Source organism: Musca domestica, unplaced genomic scaffold (genome assembly GCF_030504385.1).
Source record: "Musca domestica strain aabys unplaced genomic scaffold, Musca_domestica.polishedcontigs.V.1.1 5, whole genome shotgun sequence".
Classification (NCBI taxonomy): domain Eukaryota; kingdom Metazoa; phylum Arthropoda; class Insecta; order Diptera; family Muscidae; genus Musca; species Musca domestica.
Genome location: NW_026712346.1, coordinates 14,179,128 through 14,197,164, shown reverse-complemented (window position 1 = coordinate 14,197,164; position 18,037 = coordinate 14,179,128). Strand labels below are relative to the sequence as shown.

The 18,037-nt window shown below is 33.6% G+C and overlaps 2 protein-coding genes across 3 annotated transcripts; both read right to left on the bottom strand.

The window, feature by feature from the left end:
- Positions 1-258: 258 nt before the first annotated feature.
- LOC101901737 (fibroin heavy chain) lies at positions 259-6,769 on the bottom strand. Of its 2 annotated transcripts, XM_011292439.2 has the most exons (7): positions 6,626-6,765; positions 2,841-2,856; positions 2,722-2,739; positions 2,329-2,394; positions 1,146-2,266; positions 585-1,078; positions 259-522 (listed from the first exon to the last, which is right to left on the bottom strand). In XM_011292439.2, the coding sequence occupies exons 1-7, from the start codon at positions 6,675-6,677 to the stop codon at positions 370-372; spliced, it is 1,920 nt and encodes a 639-aa protein (XP_011290741.1). In that variant the 5' UTR covers positions 6,678-6,765; the 3' UTR covers positions 259-369. The 2 variants fall into 2 exon arrangements, with proteins under 2 accessions (XP_011290741.1, XP_005179165.1); XM_005179108.3 differs by lacking the exon at positions 2,722-2,739 and having other exon boundaries at positions 6,626-6,769.
- Positions 6,770-12,139: 5,370 nt separating this feature from the next.
- On the bottom strand, positions 12,140-17,866 carry LOC101901569 (uncharacterized). The gene is made up of 6 exons (XM_005179107.3): positions 17,696-17,866; positions 13,602-13,671; positions 13,399-13,543; positions 13,170-13,253; positions 12,912-13,071; positions 12,140-12,848 (listed from the first exon to the last, which is right to left on the bottom strand). The coding sequence occupies exons 2-6, from the start codon at positions 13,657-13,659 to the stop codon at positions 12,672-12,674; spliced, it is 624 nt and encodes a 207-aa protein (XP_005179164.1). The 5' UTR covers positions 13,660-13,671; positions 17,696-17,866; the 3' UTR covers positions 12,140-12,671.
- Between the last annotated feature and the right edge of the window lie 171 nt (positions 17,867-18,037).

The following is an 18,037-nucleotide window of genomic DNA, read 5'->3' as shown; positions in this document are numbered from 1 at the left end:
CCAAAATTTAGGTAAATATTCCACACATTGATTATTCGGTAATGGTCTTTTAAACTCGCCCAATGATTCATACTTCCCAGCAAATGTCGAAAACATCAGACATAAGAACTTGGTTTTTAAATATAAACATTTGTTATCAGCTAATGATAATATGATGTTAAATAATGTAAGTATAACCTATTACGAGATTTTAAATTAGCTTATTGTTTACAATAATCCCTGTAGTCCAGGCAAAAGCAAAAAATATTCAAAACAACGTTTTACGTTTTACAATTTGTTTAAGGTTTTATTGAAAATCTATTATCAAATATTGAATCTATACGTTGTTTATTTATTCATTACACTGACAGTTTTTCGAATCCCCCCCACTTATGTGTGGAGACTGTAGCTGCTCAACTTGCCGTTATCGTCGAGGGTGGTGGTGGCGGCTTTGTAGCCAACGCGACGTCCATTGATGTCGTAGTTTTCACTTTCACCAGTGGACATTTCCTTGTAGTTCTTTACTTGACCATCGGGACCAAACTGAAATAGGCAGAGCTATTAGATACAATTTGCGGATATCGAGTTTGACGGGTTTAACTTACCTCAGATTGGCTGGACCATTTAGAAGCCTTTTCCCAGGATTTGGTTTTGTAGCCACCAGCACCTCCAAGGCCACCGGCGCCAGCGGTCAAAGCGGAGGTACCGCCGAAACCACCAAGACCAAAGTTGGCGCTGTCATAGTTGGCATTAAATTGGCTGCCACCAGTGCGGGTACCTCCAACATTCATACCTTGTACTTGCATTTTAGCCAAACGTTCAGCTTCTTGCATGTAGCTGTTTAAGCCAGAAGTGGTGGAAGCTGTCGTACCGGAAGTAGCACCTGCACCAAAACTGCTGCCAAATTGAGTGCCGAATTTGGAATTAAAGTTAGATTCAGCGCCGAATGAAGAACCGAATTTATGTGCGGCTCCGAAAGAAGCAGAGTCAGTCATGGCGCTACTCATACCAGCACCGAAACCAGAGTTAGCATGGTGGGATGCACCATAACCAGTTTTGAAATGAGAGTTGGTTGCACCAGTGGTCAAGGCACCAGTAGCTAAAATGAATAATAAGGTTGTAAATGTAAAGATCTCCTTTCTATTCAAAATGTTCCATAAACTCACTCATAGTTGGCACAACATAGGCACCGGACACACCACCAAAGCCGGAGTTAACATTAGAGGTTGAGCTGCTGATAAGTCCACCAGTCAACAAAGCACCCAACTGAGAGCCACTGTTCGAAGCGGACGAAGTTTCGTGGACGTACGACGAAGAGACGGGAGCAGTTACCACAACTTGGGGTTGAGCCTGGGAGGTTGTAACTTTACGGTATTTCATGTAGGATTCTTGGCCGCCAGAGGGAGCAACGACAACTTGGACTGGAGTCTGTTGGACACGACGTTCTTCATGGTGAACGTATTTCTCGGCACCACCAGAAGGAGCAACGTACTGAATAACTTGGGGCTGGCTTTGGACACGACGTTCTTCATGATGATAGTACTTCTCGGAACCACCTGAGGGGGCAATGTATTGCATAACCTGGGGCTTAGTTTCTACCACATGCTCTTCGTGGTGAACATAATCTTCACCGCCGGCAGATGGGGCAAATTGGATAACGGGGGCTGAAGTTTGAGTTTGGACACGCTTTTCAGAGTGATGGACGTATTTTTCGGAACCAGCAGAGGGCACAGTGTACACAACAGGGGTTGCAGCGTTTGTAACACGACGTTCTTCGTGGTGATAGTACTTCTCAGCACCACCAGCTGGAGCTGTATAGACAACAGGGGTAGCGACCTGATTGATTTTTTCTTCGTGTTTTACATAGCTTTCGTGGCCACCGGTACTACCGCTGACAATGGGGATAACAACAGATTGTCCAATTTGGGAACCGCTTGTGTAGCTGGACTCGGAACCGAAACCGGATGTGGTAGCTGCAGCCATGTTGGCAGAGTGGGCAGCGCCGAAGTTCGATCCAGATGTAAATTTAGCGTTAGTGTCGAAGGCAGCGCCACTGGCAGCATCAAATTTGGAACCAAATTCGGAATTGGCAGAGGTACTGAAAGCAGAATTAGCTGAGGAACTGAAGCCAGAATTGGCAGATGAAGAAAATGCGGAATTGGCAGCTGATCCATAACCAGCAGAGCCATAACCTGCTGAGCCATAGCCGGAGGAGCCAGAAGAAAGGCCAACGGTGCCTACACCACCTACACCGCCATAACTGCCAACCTCTTCATATGATGCTTGTCTGAAAATGCATGGAAGTCAATGAGTGCCGTTACTGAAGATGCTGCAATCTTCCAAACTTACCCATCCAAAACATCTGAAATTTTTCTCTTAGCCTCTTCAAGAGTTTGTTGGTGTTGACTGAAATGTCTTTTGAAATAGAAATGCCAATAAGAAGTTTGTGTGTGTGTAATTAATTACTGTTTAATTATTTGTGAGGATATAGTTTGTTGTTTAAATATTAATATAACTATTTAAAGTAATGAACAAAACTTATATTTTGTTAATTCTTAACAGAACGACATACCCATTGATAAACCATATCCTCACATTTTATTATTAAATATATTTGTTTAGCTTTGTTAAAATTTAAAAAAACGTTACAACTTTGTTAATATTTTTGTACCAATTCAACCAATTAATGTAAAATTCAAATGCAAACAACCAATTGAATTTTTTAATGGATGCGGTACTTACAGACTGTGAAAATCACGCCTTTAATTAAACAAAACAAAATAAGCAAATAAAAGCATGAATCAACAATTGAATGTAAAATAAATTAAATTTAATTTCAAACTCATTATTTCAAAGCATACCTTTCGTGCAAGTCCTCTGAAAATAAAAAAGAAAATTAATTAATTTCTAAAACAGGATGTGGTCATTAATAAATTATGTCTAAACATATTTCCAAATAAAATTTCAGCATTATTATAAGACTAAAACTGAATATTTGAAATCCACATAAAGACATTCAAAATTTAGTGTCAAAAGTTATCGGTCTCAATGATTAGCCAGACATTATGCGGACATTATTCTGGAATACTCGGGCATTATAAAAAGAATCGAAACATTTTGGTGATAAAATTAAATGCCTTTGCCATGGCAACGTACTGTTGTTTGAGAGCGATTTTTGTTTTTCAGAAGAGTCATTAAAAAAATACTAATTACTCGGAAATGTGGGTCATTGGGGGTTCAATATTAAATGTAGATTTTGTAATTGTACAGACTAAATCGTAATTGACCATAGAAATGTATTTAGTGTATAATTGTGTAGTATGTATGTATTCATTTTTGTATCCGGTGTATCAAAAAGGAAAACAAAATTTTAAAATCTTCCAAATATCAAATATATATTATTTTCATCTTGTATCAAATAAAAATTGTGAATTCTCCAATATTTTCATTATAACTATAACCATTATTTTCATTATATATATATATATATCTTTCAAATTCGTTCCTAATAAAAATAATTATTAATTTGTTGATTTTTTAATGCGCTTTATTTAATTCACATTGGCTAATTGTAGTTATGATGTATGAAAATGTTTATTAGCCTTACCACAAAAATATAAGGTCAGTTGGATTTATTATGTCATATACGGATTTCGAAATAAACTTGAAATATGTATTTAAAACTAGACCTGTGCAGTTAGCAGAGGAACTTAGGACATATTCGTAAAAACTGATATTATTTATTAGATCGAATTTGATTGTGGACGAAAGAAAAAGGATATGTTTTTTGTAGGATTAAGTGTCAAGCGCAAAAAAAAACTTCTTTACCAAATAAAATATCTGTATTGAAAAACATTATTTTTTTCCTTTCCAAAACGAAAATTGTCTAAAATTTCACATTTTTTGTAGAAAACAATACTTCACAAAATTTTCGTTTTTATTGTCTTGTTTGGTACTCCTTATAATTTAATCTCTAATTTAAACATTTAAGAAGGCAGTTAAGTTCGACCAGACCGAAGTTTTAATTGCATTCAACATTTGGAAAGTAAATCACGAGGCCAAGTGTTCGATTGACATATTTTATTATTAGAAACTTATTATACAAGATTTCAAAAAAAAAAATAAATAAATAAAAAACAAGTTAACAGCTTTACCTAAAATTCGACGGAGCGTACACAATTATTCAACTTCCCCACTATGGTAAATTATTTGGTACCTCCGTATTACCCAAATACGATAGGTAAATTTCTTACAATCTTCCAAATATCAACGTTGTAAACATTGAAAATTTCCAATTTTGTTATATTTCCAATTTTTGTATAAACATTGTTACTTTCACTCAAATTGTCCGAATTTATTTCTAAAAGTCTTCGATATGTCAGTGTTTCCATAACCATTATTTTGTTATTTTTATACCCTCCGCCTTGATAAGAAGGGTATATTAACTTTGTAATTCCGTTTGTAACATCTCTAAATATTCCTCGTAGACCCCATAAAGCATATATATTCATTAACAGCATAAAGTTCCAAGTCGATTTAACGATTTCCATCTGTCTGTTGAAATCACGATACGGCCCCCATTATTTGACTTAGGGCTTCAAAATGTGGCACAGCAATTTGTATTGTGTCTAGGATGGTTGGTACTAAAAATTAAATATACCAATCTATGTTTTAGTAGTGCCCCAATATAGCGGTACCTACCGATATTCGGTATTTTGATAATTTGTGCCACATTTTCCACATTGTCTAAAAATTGACATTTATAGGTCATAATGGGTTCTATCTCCTGTGGCGGAACATTTAATATATAGGTCCATGTTTTCCTATAGTGCACATATAACGGTACCCACCGATATTCGGTATTTGGATAATCCTAGTCATATTTACCCACGTATTTTTTTAAATTTGGCATTTTAGACTCGCAATAGTTAACAATAGTTGTAATATAAAGTAGGAACCCCGTTTTGGTATGGCCCACATATAACGGCCCACTCACTTTATGGTCATTTCATAAGTTTAACTACATTGTCCAAACAGTCTTACTGGTATATGTAGCTTAAGTGGAATATGCTGGAATTCAGATACTCTTATATAAAAATGTTTTCTTTACCCAATGGTGGAGGGTATTAACGTTCGGCCCGGTCTAATAAATTCAAAATGGATCAAAAAATTGTAAAATGTCAAGAAAACCTTATGAGATGCGCCAATCAAAAGTTGATGTACTAAAATAGTTCATATGTAAATTCCCCATCACACACATACAATTTATCGTGATTCTGTAACAACAATTCTTTTGTCTTCAATTATGAATTTTCGTACGCTAAACGAATTTTGGGTAACATTCATATGTATTTAACTTGTGTGATGAAAAACGTCGACCGAGTACGTTGAATTTTAGTAATGCTATAAAAAGTAGAAATCGGTTTGCCGGGAGATATTGACACTCAGTATTTGGCCATTTATTTATGGGTACCGAAAATGTGACCCGATATGCACAATATTCACATAGATATACGAAGTTTGAAGACAATTTAACTATTATTTTTGATTATTCAAAACTTTAAGCCTTTGAGGTTAAAAGATTGGGCCTAAGTTGTCCACACACAAAATAGCCATTTTGCTGAGGGTTTTAAAATCAGTTGGGAAATTGAGCTAAAATTATAAATATACAGACAATCAGAAGTTTCTCTTACATGAGGGCTATACAAAAACCTGATCCTATATACGAAGCGATCTACCATAAGGGATGCCATTACGAACTTTAAATGACAATTTTAAACAATTATATTTAAATATGTATTGCGAACTAAAAATACCGAATATGTGGGAGTTATACGAAACAATGGATTAGTATAGATACATTTCTAGCAGATATGATGGACTCTGTTTCAAACTCTATAAACCTATTTTGCTTGGCTAAATTCATAAAAATACAGAATATTGTGAATGGGTCCGATTCAAAAATAAATATGTAAAAGAAAATTTCATAATAGTCGACAGTAAATTCTATAAATTTTAGAAAACTTAAAAAAAATACAAACAATTCTCCGGCCATAAAGCCAAGTCCAAAACTCGCTATAAATATCTCTTAATTTTGACGTTTGATTTCCACGTTTTTCACCACAAAAGTTAAACACATGTATTTAAGTGTATGTTACGTCGAACGTACACATTTTGCAAGTTGAACAATTTTAACTTTAACAAACGTGAATATTTGGAATTGCGAAATAGTACAAATTTTTAACAATGGTAGTATTTAGTAAGTTTAAAGATGTGGGCCTGGCGTGTTATGATTATACGGCCCTACAAAGCATTACCATAGTGAGGAAGTGGTCGCTTTGTACGCCACGTTGAATTTCTATAATCAACAATAAATAAAGACCCAATGACAACATAAAACAAAACTTTTAGAAATGTATTTTTTAATACGTCGCTTCCAAACTCAACATTTTACATTATTGTTTTAGATTTTTGTATGATTTATTTATTTTTATTTTTTTCAGTTTAGTATTATAAAAACAATATTGATTCCAATCAATTCCATTTTTATATGTTTCAGTTAACAGTCTTTTCACTTAGTTTCTCACTTTAATTTTGTTCATTTTTACACAAGCGTCACACATTAGAATAGTATTTAAAATATTACCTGCCACAACAGCACTGAGGCACAATGCGGCCAATACCATAAAGTATTTCATTTTCGTATTTTATTTTTCTTTTTTAGTCTTCGTATATGAATGTCTTGCTTCCACCACCAACTTTTCCTTAATGACTCGACTTTCGGAACTAAACATAATATTTATGCATTGGCTTTCGTCGAAAAAAGCATCTTCTGTCATCCTTCCCAGAAAACGAACGTACACTGATAAGCGCCGAGCTAAGACTTGAACCTTTTGATACTGTCATGACCTACAAAATCGTGAATTTTGATAAGGTTCTTCAATACCGGAGGAATACAAGCAACGAAAGTCAAACAAAAAGCAATCGGAATTAAAATTAATTGTAGGCATTGATCTCCCATTGATTTGGTATCGCCAAGTTCTTAATAACTATGTGCATATGCATGTATGTAGATTTTTTCATTGGAAAAAGAAACATAAATTTCCGTCTTCATGGTCTAATTGTTTTGAAGGCCTTTCTGAAAAGTGCAGTAAACATCTTTTTTGTAGATGAATATAAATAATGTTTTTTTTTTTTTTTTTTTTTTTTTTTTTTTGGAGGAGTGCCAGAGTTTTCTGTATAAATAACAATTTATTTGGTTGATTTTATTTTCTCAGTTTTCAGAGATAAACTTTCAAAATCACATTAAAAAGAAGTAAGTGTTAACGTTAAAAAGCAATAAGGGCCGAACTTTGAATACTATCCACCATTTGCAACGAATTTGGCAATCTTCAAAAAAATAATAATAATAATAAAAAAATATATTACAAATTCTGTTACAATCTTAAAAATAACGTATGTAACCGTTATATTTGGGTCTAAATGATGACGTAACCTGCATGGGCAAATTTTGTCATAAGTCATTACGATATTCAAATGCGAAACTTGAAAAAAAAAATGGTGAATAATGTACCTAAAATCATCAAAATACCGAATATAGGGAGGTACCGTTATATGGAGGCTATTCGAAGACGTGGACCTGCACAGACAATTTTCTGTCGTAGGCTGTACTACCCATTACGAACTTTAAATACGAAATTTGAAACATTTCCGATGAATATTGTCCCTTAAATGGGGGCTATACCAAAACGTGGACTTACACGATTCATTTTCAATACCAAAAGACCTGCAGACATAGTACACATTTGAGTTAAATTTTATCAATCTACTTTATTTCGTTCGGAATTTTCACGGCAAATGCAACCTTTCTTTCGTTTTGTTTATCATTTCAAGCTTTTTTATTTTGAGGGGGAGGCACTACTTAAATTTTCTAAGTTTATAAAATTGGTGCGAAAATGTATAGTAAGTAATCAGTTGATAACGGATTGACCGGTTTGACTCAAATTTCCTTCAGTTCTTTGTAATTGGAGATGGAAGGCTCTTACGAAACAAAATTTCAAGAACAATCACCAGAATAGTTGGTAAATTGAAAAAATCGAAACTTGTATTTTGATATGGAATTATGTGTGTAACTGTTTCGGAAAACCGCAAGTTTTAAATGTTATCGCTGATTCACGTGTTAAAGCCACTGTATTCATTACGATACACGTATTTTAACACGTTAAAAAGTATCAGTCGGTTATGCCGACAGATGTATCAGCGCATCTTCGTTTACTTGCGCTATGGTTATTCGAAATGTTGACCCGAAAGAATGTGCTAATATTGACCTTTTCGTATCTGACCTAAAACCAACATAAATATTACAACGCGCCAGATTTAGACAATATAAAATCGATTTGGACTGTGGGAAATGTTGAAATGTGCGTGAAGTACCAGATATAGTGGAACGAAGATTTCCACTTTATCTTATACTGATTGGAATATGCAAAATGAAAGAAAATGGAAAATTTATTTTCAATTTTATGCGAATAATTGATAATCGAAAGTTTAATATTTTTGGTTGAGAGAAATATATAGATATACCAAGAATTAATGCGCCGAAATTGCGAGATCGTTTTAGTTTCTTACTCAAATAAATAGATGGTTCTTTATTAATATTCAAATCAAAAAGTAAAGAAATTTTACTTTATTATCCACGAACTATTAAAATTCCAATTCAAATAAATGGAATTGATGAGAGACATAAGTAGTGAAAATTGTGACCATTTGTCGGGGATTTAGCAGACAGGGTTGGCTGATATATATATCATCTTCATACTAAATCATGCATTAGTAGAAATATTGAAATGTGTGAAATTTGAAGAGAATTGAATGCTTATTTCGGGTATCATGGTTGTTCAAATTTTTTACCCGTTGTGGGAGTGGTACCACAAGGATTGAACCGATATATTCACAGCAGATCTTGTGTAGATAGAAGTATTTAGGGGAATCTGATGCTCAGTTCTCGTTTTATGGCTGTCATTATTATTAAAAAGTTGGACCCCTTCTGGGGGAGGTATCAAAAGGAGTGAACCAATATATTCCTTCTTCATATCAGATCTTGTCGAGATGTGCGAACATTTATTTCACATTTTATAAGAGTTAGATATTTCCAAATTTAGATCCGGTGTGGGGAGGTATCTGTCCATTTTCGCACTATGCCGTGCACTGATAAAAAATTTAGGATTTGCTAAGTTTTCACAAATTTGAATGATTTTTTTTGTTTTGTACAGTAAATTATTTTCTGTGAAAAAATTCTTAATTTGGTATTGGGTGCTTGAAATCTGAAAATTAGTATTGGAGTTTCAATTAATGTGAAGAGTTAAGATTTGTAAGCTCTTTTGAGAATACGTACAAAAAAGAAACAAAAAGTTTCAAATAATACTAAATTTTGTATTTAGAAAAAAATGGAAAATGGAATATTTTTTTATATACCTGGTGTTGGTCGATACCGCTATATTAAGATCACGTCAAAATTCGATAATAAAAAAATCGCAGGATGAATTTCAATACAGCTTAATCGACATGGTATTTTGGTCTGATTTGGGTACGGAAATTATCGTATGGAAAAGTGTTAAGTTTGAGCTACCCTTAACCATGAGGTCAAAGCTAAATACCTCGGATGATGGTCTTCTAAGAGTTACATATTAGGAATTTAAAATTAATTAAAAAGCTCCGACCTTTAAATTGAGTTTAATTGAGTGGTGCCGTTACATGATAAAATGTGGACATGCGATTTTTGATTGAGGTGATTTGTCTATTAGAATTCTAAAATATTTAATTAGAGCCACGGGACCGGAAAATGTGATAAGTACCTTCCAACCATTTCATGAATCTGGTTGACATTTTTATTTTAAAATTACAGTCAATTAGGAATCCGAACCACCAAAAGACAAGAAATATGTATATACTACCAATAAAGGTTCGTATTATCTAAGGACCTTTTAAATGCCTTTGAGATCTCAAAATATCTAACTACAGATCTTTGTTTAAAAATGAATAGAATTAGTCGATACGTTAAAACTTGAACCATTATAATTGTTTTAGTAAAAATATCGTGATGTCACTTGAAAAACCTTTATAGAAAGATCAAAGTCGGGCTGGGTCGATTTAATGATACCACTTTGCATATATAGTAGAGCTAGATATAACACATAAATTTTTATGGGGAATTTTTGAGAATTAAAATATACCAACATAGATATTTAAGGCAGTTATAATTAAAGCCCGAAAAGAACTAATATATGACAGGCTTCTATTGTATTCTACTTAATTCGACAGAAGCATTTGTGCCTGAACCGATTTTCATCAAAATCCATCTTATTTGAGCTGATATTACACTTTTTAGGCACAATCGGATGATGATATATGAGAGGGATTTCTAAATCTGAACTAAGCTCTTTGAAATTTGGCAATGGTATCTCTAAGCTGTATTTCTCCGACTGTGGGGGAGAAATTTAACGAATCGGATAAGGAATATATATGGGAGCTATAGCTATATCTGAACCGATTCCCAAATTTGACACACTTGTTTCTAGGCTCAATTTCGTTATATGTGCAAAATTCGGTTCCATTTAGGCTAATATTACACATTTAGTACAAAATAAAAGGCAAATCGGGCGAAGATATATATGTAAGTTATATCTAAATTTTGACCGATTATCTTCAATTTTAATAGGGTTCATCCTTGGACCAAACAAATGTGACCTGTACTTTGTTTACACAAATATATGGGAAATACATAAATCGACTCAGAATGTGATTTCACGAGTATGAACATCATCAAATTAAACTATGGGTCGCTTCCTTCTCTATGTTACAAGCAAGTGCACAAAAACATAATACCCTCACCACGGTGTGGTGTAGTGTATAATGATACTCTTTGATCTTAAATACTACATTACAGCTGTTTCGGTCAGGGTATTTGTCTTAGGAACGTTACAGTAACTAAAGCCGACCGGTGGACAACCACATAGGGAAATTTCAATACCAATAGTCTTAGGAGTACGACAACTGTCCATTTCATTCATTTATTTTAAATGTTGTATCTATGAGTTAAATTGATGGACAAATTGACAACTGTTACATTTATATCAGTTTCAAGCCGTCGTTTTTAAACAAAGTAACAAAGAGATTTTTTACACTGAAGTACCGCATAATTAAAAAATCAAAAGTATCACGAGCGTGGCACAATCTTTTACTGACGGTATTGGTCTTTATATCTCCTTTCGGAATACTCAGCAGTTTGTTTTAATACACTCAGAATTGGAAGGGAACTGAATTAATTAACAATTTAAAAGAATAAACCAGTAGGCGAATTCCTTTCCCACATTCGCTAGATGATATACTTATCCAGATTTGACAAAAACGGGTTTCGGTAAAGATATAGATATAGCTCTCACATGTATTATCTTTTGATTTCCACATCTGTTGATCTCATATCTCAGTCATTCGTAAAAAATGAGAATCAACAATTAAAAAAACATTAAGTTCGACCGGGCCGAACTTTTAGTACCCTCCACCTTAGGGTAATGGAAACACTAGAACCCATTATGACCTACAAATACCAATTTTCAGACAAATCCGTGAAAATGTGGTAAAAATCTTCAAAATACCGAATATCGGGAGGTACCGTTATATGGGGGCTATACCAAAACGTGGACCTATACATGCAAAGTTTCGTCACCGGAGCTAGAACCCATTATGACCAACAAATACCAATTTTTAGACAAATCCATGAAAAAATGTTTCAAAAATCATCAAAATACCGAATATCGGGAGGTACCGTTATATGGGGGCTATACCAAAGCGTGGGATGGTACCGTTATATGGGGACTATACCAAAACGTAGACCGATATATCTCATTTTCAATACCAACCATTATTCTGCTAAATTTTGACGCTCTACGTCAAATAATGTGGGCTGTGTCGTGATTTCAACAGACAGACAGACACACGAACAGACAGACGGAAATCGTTAAATCGTCTTATGCTGATTATGAATATATATACAGTATGGGGTCTACGACGAATATTTAGGGATTTTACAAACGGAATGACAAAGTTAATATACCCTTCATTCTAAGGTGGAGGGCATAATTTAAAAAAAAAAAACGATTACTTAGATTTTTTGTAACATTTTTATTTAACATTCGCTCTGATATAAATTATGATCATATCTACTGAAGTAGGCTTAATGCTATTTTTTTTTAATTCCTTATCACATCGCTTGGTTATTTATAGTTTATTTTAAGAAAATACTTGTTTTTTTTTTCGTCTCAGCGTTATCATTCAATAAACAATAGATCATTCATATTATTCAACGATTAGTTTCCGGTGACAATGAAACTGAAATTGAACTTCGCCTTTAAGGGGCACAGCTGAGTTCAAGGAAAAATGCGAATTGGGAAAATTGCATTATTTGTTCTCACTTCATTCTCTTTATGTCTGTGTGTGTGTGTTATAATTTCGAAGATTATTATATAAAAGGTTTCTTTCTAAATATGTATAAATAATATTAAATAAGAATATTTAATATGAATCTTTAGAATTTTCGCAGTTCTTGAGTAAATCATAAATTAATAAATTTCGAAAATAAATTAAACAGTGAAGGTGGGAATAAATAATCAAGGGATAGCCTTAACGCGTCGAATCTAGGAATTAACTTTGTATGTGGTAATGCGTCCGTTATCGTTGATTGTCGTTTGGGCACCACGGTTGCTGGTGCGCTTGCCATTGACATCGGAACTGCTGCTGTAGGAACTGACGGACACACCCTTGAAGCCACCAGGGCTGGTCGAGGAAAAGCGATTACTGATGTTTGGAATAGCCTAAGGAATTAATAAAGAGGAATGTAAGTGAATGATTTCGGGTTGAAGGACTATGCAACTTACGGGATTGCCAGGACTAATATAAGCCGTTTGGTAAGCACCTCCGGGTCCAATTGAGGCAGCGGCGGCCGAGTAGTTGGGAGCATAACGATTGCCTTTGCCATTGTAGTGACTCTGACGTCTGGCATAATCAAAGAGAGCCTGTTGCTGACGGTAGATGGCTCTGAAACACAGTACACGCAAGGAAACCAATTATTTTTTTTCAATTATTAGTTCGCTTCTAATGGGCATGAAAACCGCTACTAAGCATGAAATATTTACTCTTCATCATCCATATAGTCGGGCATATTAGATGCCCCAGCAGAAACCATTGCATCGCCATTTACAAATGTTGAGGCTATAGCTCTATGAATTTAGGCATTTACAAAAGCATTAGAAATAAGCAAATTTTGCGGTACCATCACCAAGAAAAGTTCCGAAACAAAAGAAAGCCAAACAAATTAAGAATTATGCAAAAAAAAGACAATCAAATATAAGGTGACAATCTTACTGCTGTTGGGCGGCTTGTTGTGCCAAAATTTGCTGAGTCAACTGCTGATGGAAAGCAAATGGATCGATGAAACCAAAATCAGGAGCATACGATCCGAATCCAAAGTCATAGTCAGGTATTTGACGTTTGGATTTGCGTTTTGCAGCTGTTAAACAATAAATATTAAATTAGTCGAGGACAATAGAGGATTGCGGGAAATTTACCTTCAGATTCCAAAGACCCCAAAATAATGCAAGCAGTTACGACAATTAATTTCCACATTTTGAATAGGGTCTGTAAAAGAGAAAAGAGAGACAAAAATGGATTGTATGTATTTAACGTGCAAAAATAGAAGATAGGTATTGAGAGAATAAAAAAGAAATCATTAATTTATAAAAATAAAATTGTTTTATTGTTTTATATTGCTCTATCGGTACAGTCCACTACTCGGTATTTAAAAAGTCTTTGACCAAACCTTCATACCGATGTCACTGATATTTGCAGTTTTGCTCAAGGAATTTTGTTCATCGTGATAAGTTGGACCCGGCCAAGCATAGGGTCTTCTCTTTTGTTAGACAACTCCGTATGGTTGTGTATCGTGGTGCAATTGTTATAAGGTATTTATTACATAGAATGCTCAAGGTGAAAATTTATTTGTTAGCGGTCTAATTAATAAAATGATAACTCATATAAAAATAATACGGTATCAGTTAAGGAACGATTTTAAAACGACACATTATAATATTAAGCTCATGGTAGTAGATTATTTGTTTTTGATCACGCTTTTTGGTATGATACTATAAATTTATTGATCGATTGCTAAATCTATACATAAAGGGCTTCTACCCCGAAAAATATATGTGTAAAAAGCCTAAATAGCAAGGTTTATTCTCTAAATTGATTTTAAATCCTCTTCGTATAAATTTCATAGACCTGCACAGAAACCTACACACGCTGAAAAATTAAAATGCATAACTTTTAATGAAAGTATTTTTATTCATTCCTGCCACTTGGTCAAGGAAAATCTCGTGATGTAGTTACGCCTACTATTGTCAATAATAACATGTTAGAATGTATTAGTCCGTTTTGCCCACAGATGTATATACTCAGCCTATGTCAGTGTATGTAGGCGATACCGAAGGAGTGGACTAATAGTATCCTCTTCTTATCTGAACTAACTTTGATATAAATATTACAACGTGGCAGATGTGGACTATATCGACTACGTGTGCAAAATTTTGAAATAATCAGACATCTTTAAACATTTTGTTTAAAAAGAATCTGCCGTTTGTTTCTCAAGTTGTGAGTGATATAAGTTGTGGGAGAAGTACCAGAAGGGGTAGGAAGACACGTATCATTTTCACACCATAACATGCGTTAGGAAAAATATTGGGATATGTTATATTTGAAGATGATAGATATAATCATTCAAAATGTTGACCCTTTGTGGGAAAGGTAACAGAGAGAGTGGTCAGACATATTCCGGATATGATGAGTTTGAAAATAATCAGGTGTTCGTATCGAATTTTATGAGATTCATGGTTATTATTCAAAATTTTGACCCCTTTGTAGGGAAGGTACCAGAGCGAGTGAATCGATATACCCATTCTTCACACCTGATCTTGTGTTGGTAGAAATACTGGGATATATGAAATTTGAAATTTTTACCTTTGGAGAGAAGGTACATAATGTCCATTTTCACATCTGACATCACTGATGCAAGTTTCGAGATTTGCATAGAAGGTAAATTATTTCCCTTAAAAATTTTGACCTTTTGAGAGGGGAGATCCCAGAAGGACCTCCGAACTAGATCTAAGTTTGACAATGATATTACGATATACAAAGTTAGGATCAAATCGGTTAATCCAGGCAGCCAGACAAACGGACGGACTAATCGTCTCCAAATGTCCTAAAATGGATTTGGTTCAAAAAGACCTAGGGTCTAAATACTTTATTTCTATAAGGCACGTTTTAGTCCTATTAAAAAAAATGTTTACCCTCTGTATCCATATCACTGAGTATGTATACTGTCGTATTTACGACAATTTATTAGGCATCACTTGAAAAAAATGAGAAGTATTATTTTCAATAATATGTAAATAATATGTATGTATAAATATGTTTTTCAAACATATTCTTGCTTGAATGTAAATATTGGTATTTCTCTAACAAAGATTAACCAGTAGTAATTATTTGGTCATATCCACAGTTAAGGGTATGGTCTCTGACCTAAACTCTAAACATTTGCAAAAGCGGTCATAATTGTGACCTGCGAAAAATCAAGATTCTGCTCCATTTTATCCCCAAAATGTTATAGGGAAATCTCTACATTTTATGCTTCAACTCTGATAGACGAACACACAATTCAAAATCATCGATTGAATGGATTAGTATATTAGGGAACCCAGCAAATTTTTGGAAGTTATTACAAGGTAATGTAAACAAGTTACAGTCTGCGTTACCAATGGGACGAAAATAAGGGATATTCCTTTCAAAATGTCAAAGCAAAAGATCTAATTTTCCTCAATACCAAGTAAGAAGTGGCGTCCGGAGTTGTTCCTGCGTACGACCAATATTTTGAGGTCTTACAAACTTTTTGACAAATCAAACTTGAAATATTGTCTCCATAGAGTTTCTACAGAACTCCTAAATATCTTAGGTGTACTCTACATATTTCAAATTATTCTCCATCGTATCTGCGTCAATTGTAGATATTCATTAGAGATCAAAAAATTTATAACCCATCATCTTAATATTGAATAAAAAAAAAACAAAAATTATGAATAAAAATTTAACTAAAAATGTTAAACATTATATTCCATTACTTTCTAAAACGATACATTTTAAAACATGGGTGTTAGTGGTTTATTCAAATTGTCAAATTCATATTAAGCTTGGGATAGTAGATAGTCTACTTTACAAGAAAATCCTAGATGTGATATAAAAACCCTGAACACATTATCCAAAATAATCTTAGTCAAGAATTTGCGGAATCGTTCGTAAAAGTTCGGAAATTTTATGTCGTTATTTGCATTTTGGCCATTAACAAAATTATCTTGTTTGAATATTGTATGAAATATATGTATGTATAAGTATTGTTTCTTTATAAATCATACAAATACAATCGTGCCGACATCATCGACATATAAGCAAGTGTGCTCACACAATACAGTAGGGTACAAATCTGTAGGAATTAACTTTAAGTTTTTCTAAATATGGGTATGGCTTCTCATTCAATATTTTTTCACAAGAAGGATGTGATATTGTAAATACAGTTATTTTGAATTCTTTTAAAGTTTGGAAAACATTGCTTATTTTTATATCTAAAAAAATTCCACTAGTATTTGACGATTTATTTTTTTTTTAAATTTAGGATTCGCCTTATGAATAAACACATTTGTCTCAAATTGTCAATCACTGGAGATTAGTTCACTTTGTTATGAAATTAACATTTTGGAATAAATTTGACAATATCATTTATCAACGACGTGATTGCAGGGGATATATATATATTTTTTTTCGCTTCTGTATTTCTTATATCACAAAAGAAATCAAACAATAGTATTAGAGTGCAAATCAAAACAGGAAACTATAAAATTATAAAAATCTAAAATATATACGTATATTTGTATGTTTGTATATACGTTTTTTTTTTGTTTTGTCCCCAAACAACAATTAAGCACTGACTGACGGACTGGTTTCAAACTCAAAATTTCTCTCACCAAATATTATTGACTTTCTAATTTTGTTGGAAAGCGGAGCAGATACTTTGCGCAATCTTACTGAACTGAATAATCAAAACACCAAATTTCAATTTGAAATTCCCATCTATTTTCTTCCAATGGCTTTGTGAATGTTGAAAATGTGATAAGCTTCAAGATCATTAACGCGATTTCAAGGAGTCTCAGAAAAAGCTTCAATTTACAAATCGCACAGTAATTAATTGTTCGTTCCAAAGCAGCAAATTTACAAAGGCAAAATCATAAACACAAAAGACCACTTTATTGTTCACACAGACACAGAGTTAATAAATAATTGACTTGATAATCAAATTCACAATCACGAATAAAATGCGTCATTTTTGCCATTTTGTATTTGAGCAAAAAAAATAAATTCTGGCTTAGAATCACATCATAATACACAAAAGTATTATTGTTGTCTTTTTTTTTTTTTTTTTTGGGTTTTTTTGTCTATCAAAGTCACTCTTTACACCACCATTTTATGGCATTTGTTTTTGTTTGCTTTCTCGAAATATAAAAAAAAACAACGCCGATTCCAGTTTTTTTTTTTTTGTTTGTTTATTTAATTTAATTTTTACCGGCAGTAGAGCGTTGAATGGATTGAATTGATCGTCCGAAGGTACGTCTTCTCTGATTGCCAACAAATGGACGTTTAAACAAAACAGGTAATAGAACGTCTTCTTATAAGTATTTGGTAGTGGGTATTCAAAAACGCTTCGCCACTCACCTGTAAACAGAAACAGAAACACGAGTCATCCAGAGTATGGCCAACACAGATTAACTTCAACTCAATTTCACACACACTCTCACACCGGCACTCCTACGTTTGGTTGTTTTTGCCAAACGTCATTTCTATACCCTACTCGTACATAATCGCATGTTATACAATACATTATGAAGGGCTCACTGCAACAACTTTA

Coding starts and splice junctions, on each gene's coding strand:
- LOC101901737 (XM_011292439.2), bottom strand. CDS start 6,677: ATGAAATACTTTATGGTATTGGCCGCATTGTGCCTCAGTGCTGTTGTG. Junction 2,267..2,328: donor ATTTCAGATGTTTTGGATGG/GTAAGTTTGGAA, acceptor ATGCATTTTCAG/ACAAGCATCATATGAAGAGG. Junction 1,079..1,145: donor CTATGTTGTGCCAACTATGA/GTGAGTTTATGG, acceptor TATTCATTTTAG/CTACTGGTGCCTTGACCACT.
- LOC101901569 (XM_005179107.3), bottom strand. CDS start 13,659: ATGTGGAAATTAATTGTCGTAACTGCTTGCATTATTTTGGGGTCTTTG. Junction 13,544..13,601: donor GGGGTCTTTGGAATCTGAAG/GTAAATTTCCCG, acceptor ATTGTTTAACAG/CTGCAAAACGCAAATCCAAA. Junction 12,849..12,911: donor ATATTAGTCCTGGCAATCCC/GTAAGTTGCATA, acceptor TTAATTCCTTAG/GCTATTCCAAACATCAGTAA.